Raw genomic sequence first — 18,126 nt, forward strand, 5'->3', positions numbered from 1 at the left:
TAGTGCCAAGAAGCATAGACCACTTAGTTCGTCAGAGACTGTTTAGAGTTTACCATAGGTGGTTGGTCCACATTACATTCGTAAGGAATAATGATGTATAATTATTATTGGGATATCACAGGACCCGGAGTGCCTGTGGAGAAAATTCCTGGGTTGCTTGGGCCACAGGTTTCCAACACAAGTTATACGTTCAGGGTATAGCAGGAATTGAACCCAGGCCCCCTGTCTTATATAAGCCCAGCTCTCTCTAACACTGAGCCACTATGGCAGTATATTTGAAATAATAGAAAAAGTAATTTATTGTTTTCTTGATACAATGACTTAATTTGAGCAAAATTAATCTCAACATTATTCGTTATTAGAAATAACTACTGATCACTGGTAAATAATCATTCCCACTATGTGCATATAACAGTGCATTCATTTTCTTTTTTGCTAAGTCAACTTGAAAGTACTCACTTTTTAGTAACAACTACTTTTTTTCTTTTTTTACTTGGTTATTTAACGACGCTATATAAACTACGAGGTTATTTAGCGTCGATGAAATTGGTAATAGCGAAATGATATTTAGCGAGATGAGGCCGAGGATTCGCCATAGATTACCTGACATTTGCCTTAAGGTTGGAGAAACCTCGGGGGGAAAAAACCAACAGGTAATCAACCCAAGCGGGAATCGAACCCACGCCCAAGTGCAACTCTGGATTGGCAGGCAAGCACCTTAGCCGACCGAGCTACACTGGTGGCCCAATTACTTTTTTGAACAAAGAAAAACCGTGACTTTCGTGGTTAAAGGCACCAAATGCCATGTTTCTTCTCTGTTACATATGAGATAGAAACATGTCTTTGTACGAGGTAAGAGTCTTGTTACGGTATTGTCACATTAAGTCACTGCATGAAGGAAAGAAGCAATAAGATACTGTGTATACGTGAATACTCTGCATTATTGAATAATCCACGCACACTATTTTTAGGAGAGTAAATTAAAAAAAAAAAAAGTGAAGTGGTACCAACCTTATTTCAAATGAAGCGTGCATCGCAGTTTTTCTTTGCTAAATTCCGGAAAAATTTATGCGCAGAGTATTTTCTTGTATATGGTATATCGTTACTTTTAATAAGCATTGCAAGAAAGGCAGAGCAAGGAATAAACTAAAATTAAATGATCCTCAAACAGGAGACCTTTCCATTATCAGTCTTGCATCTACTCACTGACTTACCACGATTGGAAGGAAGGTAATTAATTACATTGACTTAAAGTGTAGCGGACTGCAAATTTCTCTACCTATAATTCAAAACCTTTGTGCATTATTTGACTCTACTGGACGTTGTTTTACATTAATGTCAACGGAAGCAGTATTATTAAAACTGGTAATCCAAGCAGTATATCCTCCTCTTGTAAGTGTGTGTTATTTAATAGAATTCTCCAACATTCAACTGATTTGTGCTCTAAACAAATTTGTAAAACCTGCATTTTCTACTTAGAGTTTTAGATGAAATTGGTAACTAATACTTGATAGTGCCCTCTGATAAAAAGTGATATAAGAATTACAGCAATATCTGTAACAGATGCTGTGAGATCCACTACCTTTCAGATATTTATGGGTATTGTGTAATAGTTTATAATTCTGTACGACTGTTTGGTTATTATTAACCAATTACTAGAGCTCAGACATGTTAAAACGTAAAAAATAGCGGGTGAAAAGGCAGTAAAAAATTCCAAAATAGGCACTAAAAATGTGAACTGATATTAAAAATATATGTATAATGGATATGGGTATAAATTATAAATACACTATTTTCACTTCTTTTGTTGTATGCTACTTTCCACATTTTATCTGTGAAAAAATAAGGCCAATCTATCAGTCTATTAATCTGATTATTAATAACTAGCTCTATGGTAGTGTGTCTGTCTCCTGAGAGCCGGCCCGGGTTCGATTCCCAGTGAGATCAGAAATTTTCATGTAAAATTTCTACCTCAGGACTAGGAGACATGGCAGTGTACAACTTCTAATCACTAGATTGTCTACCAATATGCCTGGTTAAATCCCAAATCTCTCCTCAGTATATATGAAGAGAAGGTATGTCTTTATAGTGATTCGTCTGTCAGATAGGAATGTTAAGCCTGGCGGATCCCTTGATGCTGGCACCGGGTTTCCCCTTCTCCCTTCATCATCATCATCCTCATCCATTCCCTACATTACACTTACATGAACACTTACACATACACTCACCCTAGTACACGACATAACTCTCCACAGATAAACATCATGCACAGTGTGGCCTGCCAAAGTGGCGTACATTTTCAAAATGGGTCACAGTCGTACCATCTATTCACAATATGTGGAACCCAAATCTCACAAGTGAAGTGAATAAGCATTAGATACATACATAAATAAATACAATAAATGAATTTATAACAGAGTTCTTAAAAAATACACGTAATCAATAAAAGGGTTAAACCTCTGTTACATTTTATCTAATTGAATTTTTAAGCAATAAAAAATTATTAAACTTCTATGTACAAAATAAGTCATAAAATTTACACCTCAGTTTTTCTAGTTTAAGATTATGTGAAAACATAAAAAGAATTTAAACTTACATTTATTTGAAAATGTTGATGGTAAAAAATTTGCATTAATAAAATTAGCTGCCTGCTGCCTCTGTATGACTTATGCATGCATGAACCAGTGGTTTCACTATTCCGTAATTAAAAAATTGGCAGAAATGTGAAAATGGAAGTATGTAGTACACCTTACATCTTTTTCACAGTACTGACAAAAAATTATCTTCTGTCTGTCATGAAACCTTGGTCTCTCTAAATTCCACTCCCTCATTAACATACTTCTTGAACGCCTTTCAGCCTGCACATCTGCAATAATGCTGCCTCAATAATGGAATGATAGATGTAACAACGTGAGTTGCTAATAAAACAGTTTTAACTTAGAAATTATCATGAAGGGAATATTCTAAAGGGCAAAATACAATTTTTTTCAAAATAGGTGCTAAAATAGACATTTATAGACACTACGAAACTTGGACAGGTACTTTTAAATGACCTAGTGTGGATTTTGTATCAGATTCCTTAACTTGCATACACAGAAGTAAAATAGACAAAAAGGGCAATGTCCGAGCTCTACTAATTGCACAATATGACCAGGAAAATTCTGTAACCCATGGCATCTGCGATAGATATAATGTACAAATTTCCACAGTATCTGTTGCTTCTACTTTTAGATTGCAGCACATAATGAAAGTGTATTTAAAATTGTTAACTGCTACGTAATTATAATACAAAATTATCACCCTTTTATCATGCAGATATTCGGTGATGTTCCCCCCCCCCCCCCCAGTATTATCGAGATTATTTTCACTCTGTTTGCTCATCTGAACTGATGCTTTGTCGTCTTGTAACTTACGACCAATGAAAACAGATTTAATGCCAGGAATCATCTTTAAATATGTAGTGAACAATACAACATCTGGGGTTGGTTGTCTTCAAATGCTATTTGGGTTCCTTCTCCTTCATTACTGTGCTGTAGCCACATTTCTTTGTATAATCTTTATGTCAAAATCACTAACTAATGAACTATTTAGTTGCCTATAATTTTTTTCATTCTTCTTTCATATGAAAAATAAATCTGTTGATATCACTGTAAAATGTGGACATTGTTATCTTTTCTATCACCATATCTATGCTTTGGTATGCAGAAAGTGTGTGTCTTTCATATTGAGATGAATAACCATCAATCTTTCTTTCCTCTGTGCGCTTAACTGCTGGCATTGTATACCTTCGCTTTCTTAAGTCTTATTGGTTTCATATATGGGTATATTTATAAAATACAAAAAAAAAACGGTAGTCACATATTTCTGAAATTATGAACTGTTAATTACATGGTGCTGAATTAAAGAAATTGTTGAGTATTAGGCATATGTACAGTAAACTTTGTGAAGAATTATTTTTAGATTAGACGAAAATCTAAAGATTAAAAACGTCCCCACATGACAGTATTTTATGAAGTTGCAACATCAACTCTACCAATAGCGGGTGCAGGCAGTGAAGACTGCTGGCGAGCACAGCAAGCAGGCATATCTTCCTAGTCATTATGCAACACTGTCTCCCATTCAGTAGCAACTCTTGATGATAGAAGCTATCTGTAATGTCGAACATAGGTAGTAGTTGTTGTCTCCTTCTTAAGGAATTTCATTCATGATTTCGAGACATGGAATGTATGGATTCGGATTCTAACATTTTCATAGCCATTGCACTATGGATGTAGATGGTGTTCCTGTTGAGCTTCAGCTAAAAATTATAAATTTACAGTGCAGTGGCGGTTCCTCAGGGGAGGGAAGGGAGAAACGTCCTCCTCACATTTTCTTCTTTTGAAAGTAAATACCAAATAAAATATGTGCCTTGAAATTCGAGGAAGATTCGATAATTTTTTAATTCACAGCTATAAGAAAAACTCGGTTGATCAAGTTTTAAATGACGCTCGCTCATGTGCTGTAGAAAACTTTACTGTGAGAAAGATGCGAGATTGTCTGTGTAGAGGAAAGGCACTCCATTCCTCCTCTACTGCAATTAACACACATAGACAACAGCGCACTAGCGGCCAGAGAAAGAAACAGAGTTTTAAAGCAAGTAAATGAATGGAGAGGGAGGAGATCCTCCTCTGAATCAGTTATGGGAGGGAAATACAAACCGACTGGTCGTGCAGCAAGCTCGCTACCGCTGCCATCTAATGATTCTGCTGTATTCAACCAGACTATAACACATCTAGGAGGAGACACAACAAAAACAGTTTTAACGCAGCGCTATGAAAGACACCATGTAAACTTTTTTTTTAAATTATAAATCAAAAATATTATTCATTGCACTTTATATAGGCTACTATTCATGGTTTGAAACTTTCGTGGATATTTGAAAGTTAAAATCGGGTTTATGTAAAACAAAGAGGAAGTAGTTTTACATAATGGCCCCTGAAATTCACTTCTATTCATTGTTTACTAGACAGGGCAACAGCCAAGTTGTCAGTTTTGTACAAATATATTTGAAACTGAAAGTAAAACTACATCATTTTTAACATAAAAAATTAATCGGCCACTGGCAGCTTTGAACAATAATGATAGTATGACTTTACAAGAACTGACATTCTACAAAAGTATGTGATACTGAACTTGTAAAATGTACATGTGGTAACACAGACCACGTGAGTGGGTGCAGTGTTCTCGCGTTCCTCAGATTATTTCCCATTTCCATTTCCGTAAAATGGTTCCGGTTACGAGTTAGTAGCTAGTCTCTTCCAACATTTGTGATGCTGTAGTGTGCTCGAAAAATGCTACGAGGTTGTGAATTTCATTGTAATTGTTAATTTTCGCAATTATTCAACAATGAATGGAAGTGAAATCGTAATATATTTTGGACAATTTAGGAAACTCAGTTTACAAGAACAGATTATAGCTATACAGAAGGGAAGGCCAACCTCAACACTACCTGGTCTTACATGTATGCATGTTTCATTTAAGAAGGTGTCATTTAGTGCTGTTAATTTCTTTCCTCCTCTTAAGAAATATGCAGGAGCCGCCACTGTTACAGTGTAATAATGAAATGTAGGTGAGATGTGAATATAGAAAAAGTTTGTGTGAGTGTTATTCTAATTTTTCATATGTAAAATTTCTCAGGCTTCCTCACCATGCTTCCTACATACTGTGCATGTTTTGATCCACGTACAGCACATATGTGAACAGTTGTTTGGTTAATGAAAATAAGCAAACTTAATCACATAAGTAATTTATCTGACTGCAGTTTACAATGTTTCCTCAGATTATACACTTCCCAGATCATAGTACCTAATATTGAGCAATTAGTACGCAAGAAATGTGTCCAAAAATCTCGTAAAACTAGCATTATAGAAGTCAGTAAATATTGTCACTAATGCTCCATTAATGCATTTGTGTTTCTTCCATTATAAGTTACTATTTAAATATAATTTAGTGAAAGACGGAGTACAATTCAGTATAACAGAGTAAATAGTATCAATATACTGTAGGCTTTCGGTTGTCATGTTTTGTAACTTTTTCGATCACATGTTTTACAATGAAGCACACATATGTAAAATGCATTATTTGACCCCCAGTTTATAGTTTGTATTGGACAAGCCTGTAGTCCAGGGGTTTTCTCTGGGAGTTCCTCTTCCCCTGTGACATCAAACAAATCTTTGTCATCATCTCATCTCATTGCCAATGTAGCATAGACCAGTCTCCTATGACACATCCTGGGAAATGACTGTCGGTAACTTGGTCTACACAACTGTTCTCATGTGGGTGAATGGTAAATAAAGTACCCACAATTAGTTTAAGAGGGAGAGGGGGGAAGAGTGAGAGAGAGAGAGTGTGTGCGTGTGCGTGCGTGTGTGTGCGCGCGTGTGCACGTGCGTGTGCGCGCAATTCTCTTAATGGTGATGTTATCATGTAATTCAGTATATTCCTGAAAAATTTGTGTGTTCTTGTTATCAAAACTGGTAAAGGATAATTATCACTACAGATACAGTCATCCTTTCCTACTTTTTTCATTAGGAACAATAATAAATTTTGCAGTAATGCACAGTGTTTCCAAGAGGCTCAAAAGCTGGCCAAAAATGATTTTTTCACTTTTAATTTTATGGTGTTTGCAATATACCCCAACTATCTCCAAGGTCTGGCGGTCATAAAACAGCCACCCTCGTAGCAGGTCTAATTCTACGCAGTTGTATTCGAACCTTTGAAAGTAGTGCATGAAGTGTCGTTTTTGCTGTGTTGTGATTGTGTGTTTTTCAATTAGAATTTCAATTATTATTTTTTGTACTTCTGTGGTTGATTTTCAGGTAAATGTTATTATGGATTGTTAGAGTTATGTTTCTGAATTAAGAATACGTTGTTATTATTATAATGATTAAGTATGTTCTGCTTCGCTGAGGAATCATGATCATATTATGTAAAATTTTATTTTGTGATTCCTTAAGTTCGGTCTTTATGCGGACCAGCAAAAATTGCCTCACGTTGCCCCGTGTTATTTCCTTGACCAATGTGTAGTCTGACATGTTTACTTGATGATCTTGAAAGGTAAAATTGCCCATATTTGCCCCTTTTGATAAAATTTAGATAAATATATGCATTGGTGTATTTAAAATTAATCGTCTAAAATACGAATATTCTCAGTATTAGTTAATTTCTTCTCTACAGCAAAGCTATGTTCAATTTGGCTATCAAATAGTTATAAAAATAAAAAATAACAAATTTTTAGCCATTTATTTTGGTTTCAGAATGGGGTACCGTTGCAAAGGGAAAGAATTGTTTGATACTTTACAGAAGGAAAAAAGTGGTCGTAAGAAGCAGAAAGACATAGTCTTGCAGTTTCTCATTACAAAAATCGGTCTAGAAGTCTCCCATGATCAAATTAAATTGTTAGAAAGACATGTTTCTCGTTTTTGCATTAATTTGTTTCGCAGAATCGATAACTCTAACAGGATGAGTGATAGATTAAAAAAAAAAAAGAGCAGTGATTAGATAAAGAGTTTGTATGTGATTTAAATGCTATAAAACCTACTCTACAGAAACAAGGAGGACCACAGGCAAAGTTTGGGGAGAGCAGTAGTAGGTCTAAGCGTAGAAAAACTCAAAATTTAAGAAAATCTGCAGAGATTGCGAAAAATTTAACATTCACTGCAAAAATAAAGTAAGTGCAGAAATAACCGGCATTGACAGGAATCTCATCCACAGATGTGGAATTATACTTAAAACCATATCCTGTGGATCTGAAATAAACACAAATCAATTTGAAAAATATGCAACTGAGACTGCCAGATTATTTGTTTCACTGTACTCTTGGTATCCCATGCCTGTCACTGTACATAAAATACACATTCATGGTTCGACTATTATTTCCGAGGCATTACTTCCAATTGAATGGTGAATTTACAAAACGACTTATGTCCCTAGAAGTAGCTTCGAGAAAATTAAAGGAAACTGTTTTTGACTTCGCTGAACCATATATTGTTACAATATAATTTTTTATATGTAACAGAAAAATTTTTAGTATAAAAATTCTTACTTTTGTACTCTTCTTCAGGTTGTAAAAAATTTAATTATCTTCAGGACTTAAGTTGTTCTGCAAATTAACTTCAATTCTGCATCATAATTATTAGGTTATTGACACATAAACATGTTTAACTAAATGTATTTAGCCTATACCAAAATCATAAAATAACCTTATTGCAATTGTTGAACAACATTATTTTGAATAATTTTTTAATCACAAGAGCACAGACCTCTGATGGAGAAAAGTATGATGTTGAAATGTTTTTGAGTACTTATTGCCATTAAGAATTTGATTAGTGAGCTGTTCTTATTTTGTCCCGGACAACTGTCGCAAAACAACCACAGTTCTTTAATATAGGCTACTGGATGTGACATAGTTATCGAAGTAGTGTGCAGGAGAAAATTACATACCTCATTAAGACGTTTCTTGGCCTGTCCCTCATGGCAGATACAAAAGGACATTTCACTAGTTTTCATGCTCTGCCCAGAGAAAACTGAGACGGTGAGCTGGCGATAGTAGTACATATCCTGAACTGGTGTTAGGCAAGCATACATTTTTCATGTAGTCAAATGTGACAGCAACAAAATCCTCTCTCTCTAGATACTTAACTTGGCTCCATTTTGCAATACTTTTTACTTCAGCTACAAGTTTAGCACGAATACTGAACATATTGCTTTTCATTTTCATGCTCTGTTTTTCAAACGTAATAAATTTTCTCAACTGAAGAATTACCAATGATAACAGACAAAAAATATTTTGTCAGCTGATTGTATAATTAAAATTACATATTATGTAAGTTTCTTCAGTACTTGACAGGCAAAACAACTTAAGACCAAGACTAAATTCGTTTTACCCCTTAACCAAACATTCTGCTGCTAAGGAAAACTATACAAAAGTCGTGGATTAAAGTCATTCTGTTACTAAATGATGACCCTTGCACATAGTAGCATAATCATGCTCTCAACTCAGAACCCCCAAAATGTGGACTTAAGTCGTTTTGCAAATTTACCATTCAATTGGACAAATGTCGGAAGAAGGACAAGAAGCAAGATATAAACACCTTAAGCAATTTCGTGAACAGTATGCCAGAAAGATTTCAAGAGAGGCCACAAATCGGGATGTATTCAATCGACTCCTTGCCAGCTCTGATCCTTTTATAACATCCTTCTGCCAAGAGAACCGAACAAAATAAAAGAAAAGGATACTACATGTGGAAGTCATAAACCTATTGAGTTCTGAAACAAACAAGGGATGGCTCAGGCCTACTGCAAGCACAGTCACAACTTTCGGAGGGGAGGACAGTATCAATACTATAGTAACAATGATCAATGAACATTCTTTACCCTACTAAAGTGCTAAAAGTGTTTCTGAATCTGTATTGTGTACGTGCTCACTTAGAATTTATTATTTATTAAGTGCCTCCGTAATAAATATAATAAACAGTGTAGTTACTTTAACGTGTAACAACCATTAAAAAGTTACTATTAAACAGTCATGAACATAATCGTAAAATGTTTGTAATACTTAATGCACAGATTAATTCAATGAATACTAATAATATATAAAAAGTATTAAATTAAGCGCCTTTATTATGGACGAAAAAAACTGGGTCTACCACTTCAGTGTTCAAGTATACCCAGCGGAACGCGAGCCATTAGTTGAGAAACACTGTCCTAAGATAAGCAAGTAGACCTGATATATTGTTAATATGATATTATCTTTCAGTTGGTACCAAAAATTGGTAAAAAAAAGTGTTAAAATGGCTTTTAGTATTTTTGGCCAGCTTTTATGCCTCTAGGAAACACTGTGTAATGTACTGAATTAGATGATCACATCACCCTTAAGAGAATTGTGACTTTGTTTTTCCCCTGTACTCTTCATCTATTATCAATTGGTCTTATATATGCCTAACAAATACTGGTATTTTGCATTTACATTACTTTAAGATTAATTTGATCAATATGGAAAACTACTATCACAGAAAAAAAAAAAAATGAGCTGCCACTGCAAACCTCTGATAGTCCTTTTCGTCAGTGCTGTGCCTGCTGCATCAAAGCATTAGTGTAGCAGGTGACAGGGCATACTGTGTTGATGTTACAGTGCTGCAAGTTGATGGTAACTGTTATAGAGAATTAAACAATTTTTTTATATTGAAACAGGTTTACCTGAAGACAGTCATATCCAAAACCAGATCATGAAATAAATGGACACCTTATGTTCGTTAATCTTACTTTTTCTTGGATTTTTTTTTTTTAATTTATAGTGCCTCATATGTGACATTGCCTAATATTTTTATCAATAAAATTTAGACTTAATACTATCTGATATACACACTATAAGAATAAAGTTCGTGATGAAAATCTTGATGCTTCATGCCTTGAGGTTTGTAACTTAACATATCACTCTTCAGCTTTGGTTAACTCGAGTATGGAAACTAATTTTTCCTCCTCATAGTATCAGTCTTGTACAATTAATACCAATATATTTTCCTTCCTGCATTTTCTCCTCAAAACACACACATTGCTTGCTAGCTAAGATATTCCTCATCGCCAAGATTGTGATACTGCACCTTTCACATTGATGCCCCATCTACCTACCTGTGAAATTTCAAAAGGAAGGGATCAATATTTGTGTTGTTTTTGCATTTTTTAACATTATTGTGAACTGGCTTGACTGCAGCTTCATACTGATTTAATTTTCAGGAAAATATAGAGAACTGCTGTGTGGTGTATTTGCTTCATGTGCCACTTAATGCATTTACTTAAATGTAAGAACACTCCACCTGTTTAAAACCTGCCTTAATTTTCAGAAGTAAAAATTAAAATTTTGTTTTGTGTCAAATATTGGGATTTGAGAGTCCTAGTTCAAAGACAGCTTTCCTTATTTCTGAATACTAGATGTTAGAAATTAATTAGATTGTAACCATTAAAAAATAAGATTTTTGGAGGATTATAATTTTGAAATTTTGCACCAATAAACATACACGTTATATTTTTAACTGTAGTGTGTTTCATAACATTGTATATTACGTGGTATGAGAAAATGTAATATCACAAGTATTTTCAAGTTTTTTGTAATGTTGTTCTTTATTTAATTATTTTTTCTCATAGATCATCTCATGCATAAGATAGATCTTATTTTCGAGTGAACATGGTAATTACCTTAGGAAGGTAGCCTACTGTTTAATTTCTGTGTCTTTGTACTTATACATAATGTGCAGATTGAAGGAACATACTGCCTCTGACTTCAGGTGACTGAAAATAAATAACCAAACTATGAAAAGAGGGTAAAAATTTAGATATGAAGAAGACATAGACAAGGTTCAAGGCCTAGTAGGGAAGAGAAAATGATTAACTGTTGCTGGAACTTCTCCAGTTCTCTGTCTTATTCTCTGTCGTCATTGGCCTTACATGGAGGCAGTTGTTACTGTGTAGTCTCAACATCTGTGATGTCCTATATTGCAGGAGGTCTTCAACTGCATGTTGCGGAACCTTTTTGAGGAGTACAGGTTTTTCCCTCAGTATCCAGACAAGGAACTTCATATCACTGCTCAGTTGTTTGGCGGTATAATTGAGCGAGGTCTTGTTAGGTAAACTCAACTTTTCTTTTTATTCTTTACAAGTTTCTTTAGCATATTATTTAGGAATGGGATAATACTCTCAATAACATCAATACCCCATGATATTGTAATGTGAAAACTGTAGTCATTATGTCTTCAACACTTTTTTCTTGTTATCATAGCTTCATTTTCATTGAAATCAGACCTGTAATTTTCACATTAGGTGACGTGAATAAAAAAAAAAAATCTACTTATGAGCAGTACTTTGCAGAGTAAGCAATCAGTTCTTGCATTAACTATAGTACGAGTATAAGCAATTAAGTACTTTTAGTGAATAAAAGTTTGCTTTTATATCTGAAAGTGTTTGAGAAAGTTGAGTAAATACTCCACCTTTATGGATTCATATAGTAGCCCGTGTTGTCTATAATGAATGAAAGTATAGTAGTCAGTGTTCTTAGTCACTTGTTAAAACATGTGAAATAAATTTAAAGAGTGGAAATACTCTAGTATTATTATACTAACACTACTGCGTAACTTTTACTATTGATACAGTTGTCTTTATGTGCTTTTGATTCACTAATTGTAAAAAAAAAAAAAAAAAAAAAAAAAAGTAGTCTAAAACATGTGTACTGTTGGAATATTAAATCATATATTCCATTTTTTCCTTGCATTTTCAGTTTCTTCCATCATATATGGGAACTTCACCTACAGTGCTTATGTACCGTTTCTATTATTTTACAAACTGTAATGTGGTGAAATCCTCGTAACACTACCAGTCTCGAAATCTTGGTCACATAATAGCAAAGAACAGTGTCAATTTTCTTGATTGAGCTGAATATCCTACATCTCGTTTCATTTCCTTTGTGTAGAAAACATATAATGAATTCAACACTTGCTCTTTAAAGCCTTACAAGTTTTTTATGTCTAATGATGCACACTTTATGATATTTTATAATATTTTACTTTATGAATGAAAACAAAATTTTGCCACTTTTTATGGTGTTTATTATTTCGAGTACCTAACTTTTAAGGAAACTGATTAAAAACAGAAGTACAGTATACTTCATTTCTACGTTTTTATGGAAGTCTGAAGAAAAAAACAAATAAGTGAGAAAAATGTGTAACTAAAATTACATTTAATAACATATGAAATAGCATGTGAACACTATGTGGGAGGAGAACAAGTTAAGCCAATTTAGTAAAATATTCACAAGAGAAATTTATACCTTCATAGTTATTTCGTCTTTGAGTCTATAATGCAGTACTCAAATTTATAACACACATTCTTGAAGAATATAAGATTATTTGTAAGAAATCTTAGCTGCTTAGATCCATAGCTGATAGGTATGTAACATTTCATTTTCCAATTCAGAAAATTTTATGACATTGGTCTTCTCGTGTGATCTTCATTTAGTAACACGTGATTATTGTACAAAAAAGAAAGTAAGTTATTTTGGACTGCTTGCTCATAAGGAATAAACCATAACCTCAAATTGTGATAACTTTGTAAAACAGTAACATCGTCATGAAAGGGCACTGAGCTTAGATTGTTGGAGGCAAGCATGGGCAGCTTCGAATTTGTACGAATTTCAAAATGCACTGGATCTTAACAATGAACATGTGCTCTGTTTTTGTATTCTTACATTTTCACGGTAAATCTAATTCTGATCAAAATTGATTTAGAACATATAAATGACGTTTCATATCTCCTGCGGTTTAAAATACGATCGTATAGGTGTAAAAACGCATGAAGGAAATATGTATAACTGAAATAAATTAACATGGAAAGTATAGGGATTTTGCAGGGACTTGAGGAAACAATGAAAGTGTGAAAAATGTATAAAAGAAGTTTTACTGTATTTACTTGAGGTTATAAGTAAATTCTAGACTTCATTCATTTACACTTATTAAGTATTTACTGAGAAAATAAGTAGGCTACCGTATTTAGTTGAAATACATCAGTAAACACTTGCAGGTATTTACTAATATTATTTTTATTCATTATTCTACAATTACTGCCTTAAGAGGTTTTGCTTACTTTTATTCACTTTACCCATTGTGTCCATAGTTTTCTTACCTCTGCTGTCATCAGTATTGGTTTCATATATGTAACTAAAAATATTTATTCCAGAAAAAAAATGTAATATTTCCTGTCTCATCTGTGGACTTGAAGTTAATTGGGAAATGGAATAGTTTTGAAATTGGTATTAAAAAGACTTGTACGTGAAGATGGATAAAATAAATCAGTCTTTCCCCTCCTATTAAAATTCTTCATTGTTTCTTGAACAAGAATATTTATTTATAGTTCATTTCCTTCCTTTCACCTCTTTAGATAGATTCAAATGGCATTGTACTGATTTAAAACTTTCAGCGTGGCTGTTTAAATTTTCGTTTTTCTCCCCCTCTATCTGGTTCCCAATTTAAAATTACTGAAAGTCCATAACTACTTGAGGTAGTGAGCTGAAATTTTGGATTTCCTTTCTCTGTAGACTATCTTAGAAGTAGAAGAATAGAATCAAGTCTCCACATTCATATAAATGACAAACATTGACAGAAGTTCTTGACTTTCTTGATTCCAGAATATATTAATAATATAATTGTTTAATTGTTGTACAGTTTGATTATTAGATTATAGCCTTATAGTGAGTACTTTCTGAAATCACTATGTGTATTGTATTTTGGTATTTGTAATAGACTGTGGAAACCAGGCTAAATAATTAGGTACTTAACAAAAAAGAACAAAATATTCTTAATTTTTCTTTAAAATAAAAATACAAATTGTAGATTTGGAAAATAAATTGTTTAAAGATTTAAATTTTCTTCTTAGTATATCTTCACGTGCAAGTGCCCTTAAAATAGAAAAATTAAAGATGAGCTGCCTTTATTCAGGGATTCAGATAGCATTTATTGTAAGTCATTACTTTTATCACCTTAGTTCACAATATAATTTCGGTCATATATCAAAATGTATAAAAGTACTGTATTGAATATAGAGTATTGAGAAAGTTCTCTATCATCCCATCTCTAGCATTGATATTAATACAGCTCCAGTTTGTGGGTGCCATTTTATGTGAGTTTTTATTTAAAGAAATAATTGTCTTTAATTGATAGCTTATTATCAGTCAGACTATTTACATATTGTGTGATGCTTATGATATGTTTTTGTTATGTGTAACATATTTTTCTTGAACTTATTGTGATGTAGTTGTTCCTGAAATTGTGTTTGCCTAATCTTAGATAGTCAATTAAAATACATTTTGGGAATAAATTTTCCTAAAGTATAGCCTATTATAGCATTACTGTTATTTTTTTATTAACTTTATTGTTACCATATTTGTAATATATTTACAGGGTTAGAGAAATATTAGTCTAATGTGTATCAGTGTATCATACATCAATTTCAATATTCATTATTTTAAATTAGTATGTGTAATATTTAAAATTTGTCATTTAGGTTGCCGAAATTGTTACTTAGTTGCAAAATCAAAAGTAGAAATAAAAACTAAAAAATTATTTTTCAAAGAAAACTTAAAAATGGCGCTATTTTGTATTGATCTGAATTATATTTTAAATTATTTCTTAGTGGAACTTAGTTCCAAGTTATCATTATTGTATGCACGGAATAAATGCATACAATGTAGAAATGATTTATGGAATAGAGGGGAATGCTTGAAGTTTTGGCATCCATAAACTGCAGTAAATCATTATTAAAATAATTGACATTCCTTGATTACTTCGAAGTTCACTCTTCACACATAACTACTGTTCTTTACGTACTGTTTTATTATTTCTTTGTAGCAGTTATATGGCCCTAGGCTTGGCACTGCGGTTTGTACTGGATGCTCTCAGAAAACCGAATTCAAGCAAAATGTATTACTTTGGAATAGCGGCGCTTGATAGATTTAAATCTCGGTTGAAGGATTATCACAAGTATTGTGAACATGTAGCAGCCATCCAGCATTTTTGTGACTTCCCTCCACACTTGATAGAGGTAAAGATTAGTAGCAATTGTGTTGGTGCTTGTATGTATGATTATTATTGTTCATTATTTCAGGTGAATGTTACAGATAAAATTGCAATTACTAGTTAACTTCGTTATCATAACAAGCATTTCCTGGACTCATTGATCTTCAAGTAGTTTGAATAATTTACTAGTCTTTCTTGCATGTCTCATCTCATCTTACCTAAAATACCTTTCTGTTAATAATATGCCTCATAACTCAAGTAGCACAAATGTTGATAAGCAAAATAAAGACAATTAGACATAATTGTGGTTGAACAAGAATACAAACAAAATTAAATCAGTTCAGTTTGCAAGTTTTTAACTCTTTCACTGCAGAGTTTAATCTTGCTAGTGTTACGTTACCAGAGATAATTTAGAGAATATTCTCTTCTGTATGTATATAGCTTGTGTACGTAAGATGAAGTAACTTCTTCCCATTTTTTTAAGACTGTAATTCTAAAATCACTGATGTGAGCTAGAAAAGGTAGTCGCACTTACACCTATGATCTTTTTTTTTTTTTTTTTTTTTTACTGAAAAATACAGGTGTCCCAGAAGGAATGTGAAATACTTCAGGATAATGTTTCCATTAAAATACGAAATCGATTGAATCCTTATATCTGTGTCCGAAGTCAAATGGTTGGAGAGAAATTGACGGGAGAAATATTGGAACTTAATGTACTGTAATTTTGTGTATTTCCGGTACTATACTGTATTATTATTACCCTGTTTTATCTAGAACTGCATTATTCTGGACTCTCATATAGACTGTAGTGATGGAATTTGTAAGCATTCTATATGTTGCTATATTTTGATTCTGTCCTTACCCATTTGATAAAAAGGAAAGAACTTTATACTTTAAGGCTTCCCAGACTCTAGTGTAAAGATCAATACTCACATAAACATGAATATACTTCTCTTGCAGTTGTGATACAATTCATGAAATCCATGAGATGGATAACCTTAGTAATTTGTCTTGCATTTTCTTACTGAGTTTGTTCTTAATGTGGAATAAATTCATTTGAACAATGCCTATATTTCAATAATGTATATTTCATTGTTCTAAAATGTAGTATAAATACATGTAAAATGCCTCTCGCTATTTAAAAGTTCGCCCATCAATACCTCCCCAACTGTTAGATTTTGGACAAAGGCATATGAGGCTAAATCGATATAGGCCTGAGTTAACCCAAACTTCATTATCCCAGTATATTACATTCCTCCTGGAACACACTGTATACAACAGTTTACAGATGGATTGTAATAAAGTTGACAAAATTTACCCCTCGAAATGTAATTAATTGCCTTTATTTTGGTAAAGTTTATTCCTTTTCCTGATGAAGTAATAGAAGTACTAATTGTAATTTCATTTTGTGATGAATTGACAGGATTGTAGTGGTGTTTTTACACTTGTGTATTGTGTTGGAGAAAGTAATATACTGTAATGCAATTTATGTGCGTCATTGTCACTGGACAGCAAACAGAATGATTTGGATTTAAGTGTAATTATTATTTATTAATTTTGGAGTCTGAATTAATTGGTTCTCTTTTCAAAGATGCAAGTTATGAAATTTTTAGCACCTTTGAATTCGTTTTGTGACTTCTGGAAGGAATTACATCAGGTAATCCACCAGGCCCATATCTCGATAATACTTTGTTCTGACTGAATAATTTCTTAAGTGTAATTTTTGTTGCTTTAATTAATAAAAAGATACTGATAATGGTGACAAAACATTATTTATATAGTACATAAAATGGAATTGCAAGTTCAGTTGGAGAGAAAGTTAAAAAAATGCTCGTTTATCATTGTTTATAGAATCACATATAAACTTTTTAGTGACTAACTTAAAATATTTTTATATAATCCATATTGAATTAACTTGTTTGATAAATCAGGGACAAAGTTAGTCTTAAGACTCTAAGACATAAGTCTTATTTCAAGGACAGTCTGCAAGAATTGTGAATGGATAATCATATCACATAAGATTGATCTTCTCAAATGGGGAATTGAAACTTTATTCTATTGGCGCTTGTTTGAATAGTTTTATGGCCTTAATGACTTTTAAATTCGCCTAAGTTCAGCTATAAATTGGTCAGTTAACAGATTTTTGGTGGAAAGAGCAGCATTTAATCGGAGGCAAATCCTGTGAAATTTTGGAATAAGGCATTTCTGGGGCAGTTACAGTGTTTCATTTTGTCTGTCATTCATTTCCCATAGTCATTCACTGATTTCATTAATTGGCCTCTTTAATTATATATAAAAAAAATTATAAATAATTACTTGCTGTCTGTCTGTGGTAAGACATGCAGCATCTTTAAACCCTAGGATATTGTAAAAAAAATTAAAACTTTATTGACTCAACAGTTAAGTACTCGGTAGTTTTGTTTTTATAACACAGAAATTATTCTCAATGTGCATTGTACAGCATAAAATCTAACTTAGATTATATCTTGTAATAAATTGCAATTGAATAAGAAAATCCGGTTTGTGTTGA

The 18,126-nt window shown here is 32.9% G+C and overlaps 1 protein-coding gene across 7 annotated transcripts in view; it reads left to right on the top strand.

Annotated features, from left to right (window-relative positions):
• Not1 (CCR4-NOT transcription complex subunit 1) overlaps positions 1–18,126 on the top strand; it is a 177,008-nt gene that overhangs the window by 65,798 nt on the left and 93,084 nt on the right. For 6 of the 7 annotated variants that reach the window (XM_069845568.1, XM_069845567.1, XM_069845569.1 and 3 more), the window contains exons 15-16: positions 11,536–11,660; positions 15,429–15,621. The exons of the other annotated variant lie outside the window; for it this stretch is intronic. In XM_069845568.1, the coding sequence (XP_069701669.1) occupies positions 11,536–11,660; positions 15,429–15,621 (318 nt within the window). The remainder of the gene's footprint in view (positions 1–11,535; positions 11,661–15,428; positions 15,622–18,126) is intronic. 7 annotated transcript variants of the gene reach the window in all.

The sequence above is a fragment of the Periplaneta americana genome, chromosome 14, assembly GCF_040183065.1.
Source record: "Periplaneta americana isolate PAMFEO1 chromosome 14, P.americana_PAMFEO1_priV1, whole genome shotgun sequence".
Taxonomy (NCBI): domain Eukaryota; kingdom Metazoa; phylum Arthropoda; class Insecta; order Blattodea; family Blattidae; genus Periplaneta; species Periplaneta americana.